This window comes from Lycium barbarum, chromosome 10, assembly GCF_019175385.1.
Source record: "Lycium barbarum isolate Lr01 chromosome 10, ASM1917538v2, whole genome shotgun sequence".
Classification (NCBI taxonomy): domain Eukaryota; kingdom Viridiplantae; phylum Streptophyta; class Magnoliopsida; order Solanales; family Solanaceae; genus Lycium; species Lycium barbarum.
Window position 1 is genome coordinate 19,883,739 of NC_083346.1, and position 13,271 is coordinate 19,897,009.

Below are 13,271 nucleotides of genomic sequence, written 5' to 3' on the forward strand. Positions count from 1 at the left end.
TTTAAGAGATCGGGGCTAGCGATGCCAAGGCCAACTACCATGAGGTTGCAGATGGCTGACAGAACGATAAAAAAGCCAGTTGGAGTAGTTGATGATGTGCTGCTTCAAATCGGGGAATTTCTACTGCCTACAGATTTCGTGATTCTTGATTGTGCTATTGATCAAGAAATCCCTATTATTCTGGGAAGACCTTTCCTTGCCACAGGGAGGGCTCTTATGGACTCCGAAAAGCACGAAATAAAGTTTCGGGTGAACGATGAGGAGGTGACCTTTCACGCTAGTAAAGGCATGAAATTACCTAGTCCTTATCAAAGCAATTCAGTCATAAACTCTGTTGACGAGGTGGATGAAGCAGTGGAATTTAAAATGGAGGAAGAATGCTTGAGCGAATCATTGTTGGCCATCTTGGTGAATTTTGATGCCGAACAAATTGAGGGATATAATGAGACAGTGAATTCACTCACAGGTCTGGGGTCTTACTCCTATGAGCCTAAGAAATTGTCTCTTGATTTAGAGAAACAAACAACTCCTCCAGCAAAACCATCAATTATTGAGCCACCGAAACTGGAACTCAAGAAACTGCCATCACATCTTAAATATGTATTTCTTGGAGAAAATGCTACTCTTCCAGTTATTGTGTCATCACTTCGGAATGAGGGCCAAATTTAAAGACTCATCGTAGTCTTGAGGAAGCATTTAAGAGCTCTGGGTTGGACTATTGCAGACATCCGGGGGATTCCCGCCAGAATTTGTGAGCACCGAATACAGTTGGAGGAGGAAAGTGCGCCGAGTGTTGAGCATCAGCGAAGATTAAATCCACCGATGCAAGAGGTGGTGAAGAAGGAGATTATTAAGTGGTTAGATGCTGGGGTGGTTTACCCGATTGCCAACAGTCCATGGGTAAGCCCAGTTCAGTGTGTGCCAAAGAAAGGGGGCATCACTGTTGTCCCTAACTCTAAAAATGAGTTGATTCCAACAAGGATTGTCACCGGTTGGAGAGTGTGCATGGACTACCGGAAGCTGAATACCGCATCTTGCAAGGATCATTTCCCTATGCCTTTTATTGATCAAATGCTTGATCGGCTAGCCGGAAGATCTTATTACTGTTTCTTGGATGGGTACTCAGGATACAACCAGATCAACATTGCGTTGGAAGACCAAGAAAAGACTACTTTCACATGTCCCTATGGGACATTCGCTTTCAGCCGGATGCCATTTGGTCTTTGCAACGCACCAGCTACCTTCCAACGATGCATGATGTCCATATTCTCTGATATGGTTGAAAACTTTCTTGAAGTTTTCATGGATGATTTCTCTGTGGTGGGAGATTCATTCGATGAATGTTTGGGTCATCTTGATCGGGTGCTATAACGGTGTGAGGAAACCAACCTCGTGCTCAACTGGGAGAAGTGTCATTTTATGGTCAAGGAGGGCATTGTCCTTGGCCATAAGATTTCATAAAAAGGGATTGAGGTTGATCAAGCTAAAATCGATGTGATTTCATAGCTCCCTCCGCCCGTTTCAGTAAAAGGAGTTCGGAGTTTCTTGGGGCACGCCGGATTCTATAGAAGGTTTATAAAAGATTTCTCCAAAATTGCAAATCCCATGTGCAAACTCTTGGAAAAAGAGTCCAAATTCAATTTTGATGAGAAGTGCATCAAGGCGTTCAACGAGTTGAAGCTGAAATTAATCTCCGCACCTATTGTTGTGTCCCCATATTGGTCACTTCCCTTTGAATTAATGTGTGACGCCAGTGGTCTTGCAATTGGAGTTGTGCTTGGTCAGCGGCTAAACAAAATCCTGCACCCAATTTATTATGCCAGCAAAACATTGAATGGAGCTCAGCTGAACTATACAGTAACGGAGCAAGAATTACTTGCTATTGTTTATGCTTTTGAAAAGTTCCGGGCTTATTTGTTGGGTGCCAAGGTAGTGGTTCACACTGACCATGCTGCATTGCGCTATTTGATGGCGAAGAAGGATGCTAAGCCTCGGTTGATAAGATGGGTTTTGTTGCTACAGGAATTTGACTTTGAAGTCAAAGACCGGAAAGGGTCAGAAAATCAAGTATTGTTGGAGCGATTTTTGGCTCAATAAATACATAATGTAGGGTTTTAATTCATTATTCAGATTTTATTTTAGAGGCATAAACCCTAGGTTTTTAATCTTGAAGTGGTTGGAGCATTTAAGGCAACAACTTCACTCTCATTCCATCTTGTATTAGTATTGTAAGTGTATTATGTTAATCTTTAAGCTTTTTCTGTCAAGAAACATTATGAGTAGCTAATTTCAATTCTAAGGTTGTGAATCCCATGATGGGTATTATGTGAATGGGTTTCTATTTATGATATATGCATAATGGTTGTTGTTATTTATTCTATCTTTGAGTTGTAACGTTGGGTAATGATTGCAAGCATTAGCCGAAGCCATTATATTGACTTTTCTTGGGAAAGAGAGTCAATATTGGTAAGATTGAATAACAATGACTCGAGGCGTTAACCCTCGTTTAATAGACTAACTTAGGAATAAGAATAAGTCTAAATTGGCATTATTGGTCGCTCTTCGATTGTAACTCTTTTATATTCGGAAGAATCATAAAGAGGAAATACTGCTTAACTGTTGGGAAACATTAAGAAGTCTTTAAGAGACCAAATGCATAATCATAGAACAACCATTAGAAGTATATCACCTTGAAACCTGAAGCATAATATCTAATCAAATTGGGGAACACAACCTTAGTCTCTCTCTCGCATTAATTACATTTTAAGTCAAAGTATTCAATTACATTATTCAACAATCAATTCAAACTATCCAGAATAGGATTAAAGCATTTAAAGATCGGTATCGCATACGATTAGTATTCTTTTCTCTCCATATTCCCTGTGGGATTCGACCCCAACCTTGTTGGGTTACTATATTTGACAACGTCCGCTTTACGCCATTAATAGGTGTAATTTGAGCGTATCACAACTGCATTGGCCCACTTTTGAGGTTGTATTCTCACTGGTGACTGTTGCCTATTGGTACTGTTCTGCTTATTAGCTTGCTGCTTGATTGCACTTTGTTGTATAGAAATAATGGTCCTTTCTTGCTCCTTACTAGCATCAATGACTTGCTTTTCAACAACAGGACATGTTGGTTTTTCATTATTTGGAGCAGTCACTACATTCTCAGGCTTCTTATTCTTTCTACAACTAGCACTTTCATGCCCATATTTGTGACAATGAGCACAAATAGAGGGCTTCCAATATGTGAATTTTTGAGTAATCACAATCCCGTTTTCATTCCTGAATAGAACTTCGTCTGGCAGTTCCTTGCCCACCTTTACTTCTATTAGCAAACTAGCAAAACTCAGCCCCAATTTCGTCTCTGTTTGCTTATCCACCATCAAAGGTTTCCCTATCAAACTTCCTATCTTGCTCAAACCCCTAGGACTCCAGTACTTGAACTCCAACCCTGGCAGTTTAATCCAGATTGGAACAGATTGTAATTCCTCTCTAGTAAACTCCATGTCAGGTGTCCAAGCTTTGACAATAAAAGGTTTGTTGTCAAAGTGGTAGAACCCACCTTGTACTGCATCATTTCTTCCCTCTTCACTGTCAAACCTTACCAACATGATACCATTCTTCATCAGCACCACCTTATTAATTCCTTTCTTCCCCCAAATTCTCTGAACATAGCCATTTAATACAACAAAAAAGGGGACTAGCACCTAGCACATAGCATACTACTGTGTTTTGCCAATATTTAATCTCAAATCTTATGTCATCTACTTCAATTTCACCTATTTGTTGGTCCCCAATAATATCCGAATTCATATACTCCAGTTTGAAACCAGCATTCAATAGTTTTGAGATATCAAAACTATCCCAAATAGTTTTAGTAGTAGTTTTCTTACCAGTGCTCTTTTCATGTTGCTCAACTTTGTTTGCCCAGGATTGGGAATTACTCCTTCCTTCCTTTTGGATAACTGCTTCCCATTCCCCAAGTCGTTCCTTAGCCGGAGTTTTAACTTTTGCTGGAATCTGCTCAATTGGACTATGGCTCGGTGATTTACTTCCACTTTGCTCTGGATTATTCAGTGCAGGTATCATCATATTCCCCTATCCTCCATGTTTGCTCGTTTCTTCCTGCTCCTTACTTGTATTCATTACTTTATTCATTGTTTTTGCCTTACTTATCTTCCCATCAAAAAAGTTGTTGTTCTTCAATTTGTTCGATTAATTGCTTGAATTAGATCGAGATCATTACAATATTTTCTATTATTAAATTGCTCTACTAATTACTTTTCATTTAAAAATGAATATATTTGACTCCATTAAAAAGTAACTTTGCGAAACGCAATAAACTCTCTTTCGTGTGTTTACTTCAAAACATCTTTTAATCTCATATTCTCTTTCATTTTTGTCCTTTTTCTCTTTCTCATTGCTTTGGGATAAGGCATCATTACCTTACTCCCCCTCCCCCCCCCCCCCCCCCAAGAACTATATCCGAAGTTGCTATAACACACCTTATCTTTTCCTGGGTCCTATTACTCCCCTAAACTTTTTTAAAACGAAATAATTAACCCCCTAAATGCTGATGTCCACTCTCAGATGGGAAAGTGACATACACTCTCCTTGCCACACGTATATTTCTTTGAATTTTTTTATCTTACGTGTCATTTTCTTTAAAAAAAAAAATGAAAACATGAATTTTTTTAAAATATGGAAAAAAGGATTTTTTTTTAAATATCGAAAACTTGATTATTTTTTTAAAATGTCTTAAAAAATCATGATTTTCATTTTATTAGGACACTTTTATTTTTCAAATAAAATCTGAATTATTAAAAAAACTGAAAAAAATGTTTTTCTTGTCAAAATGTGAAAAAAAATGAATTTTATAAAAAATTTGAAAAATTAATTATTTTTTTAAAATGTGGAAAACCGTTTTTTAAACTAAATTTGGAAAACTAGATTTCTAAAAAAATGGATTTTTCATATTTATTAAAACAATTCAGTTTTCCGTATTTTAAGAAAATACGGATATTTTAAGTAAAAAAAATAAGTTTTCCACATTTTGATGCTTCTCACTCTCCCAAAGAAAGTAAAACACTCTCTCCTTGCCATGTCAGCTCTCACTCTTGCCACATCAGCATTTAGGGGGTAATTATTCCGTTTTTAAAAAGTTTACCCGGGGGAGAGGGGTAGTGTCACACCCTAATCTCGCTAGGGTGTGATGGGCAGCCGACCCTTACTTAGGGCCGAGCGAACCCTCTGACTCTTATTACATACATAACCTTTTGGACTCCTTGAATCAAACAAAAATGAAATACATAGTAAGGCTTTCAGAAACTTTCTTTTCATCGTGCTCAAATCAAATAAAATCTATCATCACATGAAACTTGTAACATGAGACATAATAACACATCGGCTGGTGGAGCCGCTTACAATACTGACATTCTATACCCACGACTCTGTCTGCAAAGTCTCTAACATCAATCAGAAATCATAACACATATACTCTGACTCGGCAACACTCCGGAGGGAAGTGGAGCTCGCCAATCCCGCTGGAACACCTTCTAGCGAAGGCTTCTACTCATCTGGGTGTACCTGCGTGACATGAAACGCAGCCCCCGAAGAAAGAGGGGTCAGTACGGAATATGTACTGAGTATGTAAAGCATGGAATACAGAAAACAGAAAACAGAAACATAACCGGAACAACGGTACAAAAAGTAAGTACATTAGCCAGAATACCAAGGTGCTTATTTTCCGAACGTAAATCATGCATACCGATGTCATATGTCAAAAGAAGTACAGAAAATGAGAATCATCCAGAGTACCGAAATACTTACTTTCCAAACACAGATCATGCGTGTCGACATCATATGTCATCATATACATATACATATAACAGATCCCGGCCCTCTAGTGAGGGACGCGGTGGATGGAGTCATCATGTATGCTGACATCATATATCATATACACATATAACAGATCCCGACCCTCTAGTGAGGGACGCGGTGAATGGAGTCATCATATATGCCGACATCATATATCATATATGCATATAACAGACCCCGGCCCTCTAGGGAGAGACGCGGTGAATAAGATCATCACATGCCATCCTGGCCGCCATCCCCATATCATCATATCATCATATACAGATATACATATAACAGATCCCGGCTCTCCAATGAGGGACGCGGTGAACAATGCAGAGGAGACGCACGATAACAGAACCTGGCCTGGGACGCAGTGAAGGACATACTGAGGCTTGCACGAACAGAGTAGTGCGAAACCATATGCACATAAATCAAGACTCGATAGATACGTACACTTACCGAGTTAGTATGAGAAAGTTATGGGCGTTTTAAGTACAGAACCTTCTACGAACGTTTCAGAAGCCATTTTTGGAAAGTCAAAGCAACAATCATGTTAGGTACCTTTCGAATATTGTTATGGATCAAATCAAATAGAGCTTTTGGGACCATATGTACGTATCAAAATATATCAAAGACTCAATGGAATAATCGAACGTGCTAGCATTTGAAAATCAAAACTTTAGTCATATCAATTATCTTTCGAATGCCATTCGGAAACATATCAAATAGATCTTCGGACATCATAGATACGCATCAAAACCATATGAAATAGCTTATGGAAGTCAAGAATATTAGCCATCCTAGTGGCTCTAAGAATAGGAATTTCTTTGAAATCATACATATACGTCATCTGCTCGTTTCATAAAGATCATGCCAAAAGAAAGAAAGGATAAGCCTTACATACCTGTCCCACGTCCAATTAGCTACGCTTATTCGTCCAAACTTGCTGGTCTACATTCAAGAGAATTGACATAATCATTAGACTCATCGACATATACTTGTCGTAGTCTTTCAAATGAATTCGTTTATAATCTGCCGAAATTTCGGCAGCATTTCCCCTGTAAATACACCATCCCCGAGAATCTAACTCGGCCAATTTTATCAACAACAATCCGAGAATTCAACTCGGCCAAATTATCAACAACAATATCAACAATCACATCTCCAACTTCAACAATTATTTCAAATGCATTCTAACACTAGCAATTCTTTCTACACAATTCGATGACATTTCATTTTTATTCAACTCAATCACATATATTCAAGCTAACACCAATGATCCCACATTTAAGTATTTATCCGAAATCATTCTAACATGATTCAAGAATACTTCAAACAATTCACATAATATTCACAACAATCCAATCAACATACTACTTCACCCGAAACCTTCCAAATTCCACAAGAACACTAACAACACATTTCCTTTCTTCCAAATTCATAAACTACACCAACAATCTATACTTTAGCAATATCATTCATACAAATGTAAGAAACCATACTAGTGTCACATTAACTTCTTCAATAATCCCATAATGATTACAAATTCATTTCAATCCATCAAACCTTCATTTTCATCATGGAATCCACATCTATAACAATCAAAATACTAAATAAAATCAATTCATCATATCTACACAATTACCACCCCTATTCGGCCACCACTTGCACACACATATTTCATGAATTTCATTCATTTCTCAATACTACAACATGCATAAATCATTCCTAACACAAGTAAAAGAAGATTGAACACATACCTTTCTCCACACATCTTCTTCCTCGGCTAGAGTCCACAACTCGCACAACGAATACTTTGCTCACTCCATCAATTACTCCATGTTAAAGAGGACCTTCCAATTAGTTGGAATACTAGAAGAAATAATTTTTTTTGATCAATTTTCCAAGAGGTAAATTTTTGGTGCTAGGGCCGAATGCCCCTTCTTCTTTTTCTTTCTTTTTCTTCTTCTCCAATCTTCTTGAATTTTCTAAGTGTATGGGTGGTGTTAAATATGACTAATAAGTCATATATATATATATATATATATATATATATATATATATATATATACACATAATTCATCCATGTGGGGCAAGACCCACCTCAACTTGGACGGCCATGTGACCCCTTTCAAGAACTTTCTTGAGTTTTTTTGTGAAATTCCCATTTTACCCTTAGCCTTTCTCAATATTTCCACATCAATAATTTTTATAAGCAACTTGTGTATTAAACAAAATCAAAATATGGCCTTGCCCTTAACTTGTGGCAATTATCTTGAATTATCCGAACGTACAAAATACGGGCTATAACAGGTAGAACCCAGGAAAAGATAAGGTGTGTCATAACAACTTCGGGTATAATTTTGGGGGGTGGTGGGGCGGTGGTGGTGGTGGTGTAATGATACCTTATCCCCGCCATCGCTTTCCTTTTCTTCTCTTTCTTTCTGCCTTAAACAAATCTAACAATATAAGCAAGCCTATTGAATTTCTACTTAAAAACAATTACAAAATTTAAAATGTTGTAAGCAAAAAAACTTATTGCACTTAAAAACACAAGATTACATTAATGAACACCTTGTGTGCAGCGTTAAACACATGTATATATTGATTATACATTATTATACAATGATTTACATTCTTATACATTTAATATACATTGCTTGAAGGAAAAAAATTCAAACCTGTCTCTACCGTTATACCATTATATATTGTACAGTCTTATATACCTATGTATAATCTTGTATAATTATTAGTATATACATAAATATATGACTATATAAAGCATATACATGATTATACAAAGAATATACATGATTATACACGGATATGCAAAGTATATACATATCATCTAGATCACCTTCCTCCATTCATAATCCATTAACCATGAAAAATCAAGTTCAACTCAAGCACCCATCAACACCCCAATCTCCATTTTCCGTCAACAAACACATCAGAACTAAGCAAGAAGAAGAAGAACCAAGCAAGAACAGAGGCGGATCTAGGATTTGAAAGTAGCGGGTGCCACAATTTTCTTCAACATACATCTTGTTAGGAACGTGTATCTAGGTCGGGTCCATCTCTTTTTAGTTTATTCGGGTCAACTTAATAGGCTTTTTATTTATTTACAAATATGAAAATTACACCTCAAAAATTAAAAAACGAACATATTTAGCATCTTAAACAAGGAATCACACTCATTAACACCCATTAACAACAGAAGTAAAATCAACATTTTCACTAAGGGACTTGCATCTCTTATGTATATTAAAAAATAAATTTGCACAAGTAAAACAACATCTTAAATAAGAGAATTACATCAATCAAAATAATAGAAAAACTCTTCAATAGGTAAATACTCCCCATAAGTAAATGTAGAATTAGATAAACTACAAGTTCTAAAAAATAAATCATAAATTTCATGTTTTTTCTAAGCAGTACTTACGAAATTTCCATCACAATTTAAGTAGTAAAGTGATTTAGATTGAATTTAACAATTATAGAATAACATAAATTTTTATAATACACTCCCTCCGTCCATTTTTATTTTTTTCATTATACTAAAAATATATGTCCACTTTTACTTGTAAGTTATATAGTTTAAAAAACCAAGACATAATTTATCATTTTATACCTATTTTAAACAATTCATTTCTCATTTTATTTATTGCTTATTAAGAGTATCCCAAGTCAAATATAGACTAGTAAACATGGACGGAGAGAGTAATAAACAAAAGAAATTATAAATAAATAAAAAATTGAATTTTGATCTCAATCCAAAATTCCCATTGAGACCCAAGTTTTTCGATTTAAATACTCACATATTTGAGATTAAGAGAAATGTTTAATTTAAGGGATTTTGAAGTTTCTATTTGTGTGTTCTCTCTAGAGATCACAGATAAAATAATAGAAAAGAGGAAAGGCAATATAAATAATAAAAAGATAACTAGAAAATTGGGAGGGCCGAAAATGGTACAAAGGAAGTAAAAAGCGCAAAGAAAAACGGGAGTCAGAAAATATTCAAGATAGATTCAAACTTGTCTACCAGCCGTGGCACCTTTGTCTAATTTACGACTGGGGGTGGCAAGATCAAGACTTTAACCTAATTTAAGCAAATTACAACATAAGTATATAAAAATTTATTTATCGAGGGGGTGCCATGCCACCCCCAACCTATAGGGTGGATCCGCCCCTGAGCAAGAAGATATGGTATTGAAGACAACATCGCTAAGATCCTTCTCACAATTTTTTATTCCTCCTTCTTCGGTGAGTGATTCGACATAAATCTTATCATCATCGTAGAAATTGAATTTATAAGTACTAAGCGTCACTTTGGAGATGAGAAATTACCCATTGAAAAAATTGAGAAAGTAATGTCAATAGAAACACTCAATGTGATTTCACGCTCAATAATCATCAAACTAGCTCAATTGAATTCCAATCGAACACCCACTTTATAATCGACTTCCTTGAGCTATTTCCGACAAAATGGAACCACCCATTTGAAATTTCACACACACACACAAAAAAAAAAAGATTTGAAAACCCCAAAACGAAGAATGTGATAATGGGTTGCTAACTGGAGATCAAAAGATGGAATGTGCAGAGAGAGAGAGGAGAGAGAGAGGGGGGGGGGGGGGGGGGGGGGGGGGGGGGGGGGGGGGGGGGGGGGGGGGGGGGAGGGGGGGGGGGGAGGGGGGGGGGGGGGGGGGGGGGGGGGGGGGGGAGAGAGAGAAGAAAGAGAAAGAAAGAACGAGGAGCGGCGGGGGGAGGAGGAGCCTTACCTGTGAAGTCACAGTCGAAGGTTGCGTTGTGAGAGAAGTAAGTAGGATGGGCTAAGCGGGTAAGTAATGGAAAATTGAGCTAATGGAAATCTAGATGCCCGATGGGAATCTAGGAGTAATTATCTCAATAAATAAAAAATGTCTTTTTAAAAATATTTAGATAAAGTTCTCATGGATCAATCTAAGCTGCCTTATCAACTCAATAAAACAGATAAAGATGGGCCGAGTTAATAAAACAAGCAGGTTAACCCGTCCTAACCTAAACGAGTGGATCATGATTTTATGGGCTAAATTTGCCACCTAATAGCACCACCTTTCTTAGCTAGTCTCAATGGATGATTAGTTTGCATCACTGCATTCAGTACCATCAAAATATATTAGTACCAACAAAAAATTCTTCAAGATTTTGATCAACAGTCAAGATATATAATTAAAGAGTAATTGGAGTCAATTTCTAATTAAGGGATGGAAATTCAATTTCTAGTACATCCATGGCAGTAGTGTAATTGAAATAACGAAAGTTAAGATTTTCTAACTTTTCTTTCTGGAAGAATTGCAAAAAGAAAAGCATATAGACACACACACTAGGTAATTTCTTATTATCTGTACAAGTTTTAATGGGCAGAGTTATCAAGTATCATGTTGGTGTGGTGAGAGGTAGCACCGTGAAATTAATTGAGGAGTATGTGTCACGACCCAAAACACAGATCGTGCGGGCACCTACCCAATCCCACATGGTAGGCGAACCCTTCCCAACAATTTTTCACACCAAAAAAAAAAAAAAAAAGAGGATAATTTGGGGAGGTTGAAAGTTGCAATTTGCGGAGGTTTTAGCCTCCACTAATTGCTTGAGGAGGCTAAAACCCACGCAAATTGCAACTTTCAACCTCCGCAAATCACTTTTTTTTTTTTGTAGTGCTCGATCAATTGCACCAAATAAGAATAATAAATAACTAGCCATTCTCCAAAACATCATTTCGAGAGAGAAAGATAACAAAACAAATACTTTATTAAATAACCGTTTCTCAAAACAGCGTCTAGACTCGTACAAGAGCTTCTAAGATTTACAACTCAAATGAAGTACCATACAATCTAATTACAACCTCTGTTTTATAATGGAAGTTAACAAAAAGCTTTGGAGTGGACATCGTGAGATGTTCGAAAGCTAATGAAATCTTTAACAACTCTACACCCCAAATAGAGTGCAACAAGAGTAGTATCGGTACAACACATGTACTGGTACGCATCATTGGCCGATAATGATTAGGAAAACACACATGACAGATAGAAGTCAACATATAAGAATGTAGGCAATCAAACGCAGTTAATAGGCATGCTCAGATAATAGTCCACAACAATTAGTTACAATATAGCAATCGTCTCAGATCATGGGCATAGATACAACCTTCTGATCCTTAGTCCATTAGTTTTCTAAATACAGACTCATACACGCATAACCTGCCCAAACTCATATCAATAGAAAGGTCTTGCTAGGTTCAATTCATATCCTAAGTCATATTTCTAATCCTCAATATAAGTCCTCCTTACCAACAATCCTACCACGTAACTTAACAAACCTTTAATGAGCATTACACAACCAAGAAGCGGATAATAAAAAAATCATAATGATGTAAATGCAGTGCACATGAATGGGAATGTATGCAATGCAATGTCCAATGTCACAAATCGTACACACATGCTATGGACGAAAATCCTCCACGTCTCGGTAGTCATGACCCACGGGGGACCCACGAAGTCCATGTACCAGTCAGTCCGCACACAACCCAAAGATGACTTCCACACTACTAGTCACTCCGCACACATCTCATAGATGGCTCCCATATCAAACCTGTCCACAATCTCAAAGATTCCTTTCTCTCTTATCAACACCAGTACTAATCACAGTCCGTATCAATGAATCATGTAAATGTGTATGAATGTTATGCATGATGTCCATATCAAGTGTAAATCACAACCAGATAACATTTGTGCCTCTACATGAGCACACATCACAATACCAATCCTAATCAATCCTTTATCGATGATCAGTGAGAGAGATAGACGTATTACAACACAACATAGAAAATGGGCAACAAGCCTAACACCTCACACATGGCAACAAGAAAAATCACAATAAACAAGGCAACGAGCCCACAAGGTCCAACTTCATACCCGAAGGTTTACATGCTTCCTCCATCACTCATTAACTTCTACACATGCTTCGCTAATTGAAATCTAACCAAAAGGTAAATAAGGCATCAAGTTCAACACATAGCACATGGTGTAAGCCCAATCATACTAACAAGCCACAAGTTCACATGGTCATAACAAAGACGGCAATTTTAATATCATAAAATGGTGACAAGCCACACATAAACAATACCAACCTAGAATATCCATCCCAACACCATGTACGAAGACCTAAGCATGATTTCTCCATCAATCCCTACTGATCACATACGCAATCCTAATTGGAGTCTAACTCAAGTAAGTTGTAACCTACCTCGAAGCCGAACAGGTGCCACAAACATCCATTTGAACTTCACCTTCCATTTCTGGAACATGCCGAGATGAGTGGGGTCTAGGAAGGCAAATAAATCGAGTAAGCATGCATTAAGAACATATA

At 37.2% G+C, this 13,271-nt stretch overlaps 1 protein-coding gene across 1 annotated transcript; it reads right to left on the reverse strand.

Annotated features, from left to right (window-relative positions):
• Nucleotides 1-2,629: 2,629 nt before the first annotated feature.
• LOC132612810 (uncharacterized) lies at nucleotides 2,630-4,094 on the reverse strand. The gene is made up of 3 exons (XM_060326897.1): nucleotides 3,774-4,094; nucleotides 3,005-3,670; nucleotides 2,630-2,638 (listed from the first exon to the last, which is right to left on the reverse strand). The coding sequence occupies exons 1-3, from the start codon at nucleotides 4,092-4,094 to the stop codon at nucleotides 2,630-2,632; spliced, it is 996 nt and encodes a 331-aa protein (XP_060182880.1).
• Nucleotides 4,095-13,271: the final 9,177 nt, after the last annotated feature.

Bases quoted from the DNA above. Each gene is read 5' to 3' on its own strand.
- LOC132612810 (XM_060326897.1), bottom strand. From the start codon at position 4,094: ATGATACCTGCACTGAATAATCCAGAGCAAAGTGGAAGTAAATCACCG. The intron at 3,671-3,773 runs GTAGATGACATA...GGCTATGTTCAG, and splicing joins AACAAATAGGTGAAATTGAA to AGAATTTGGGGGAAGAAAGG.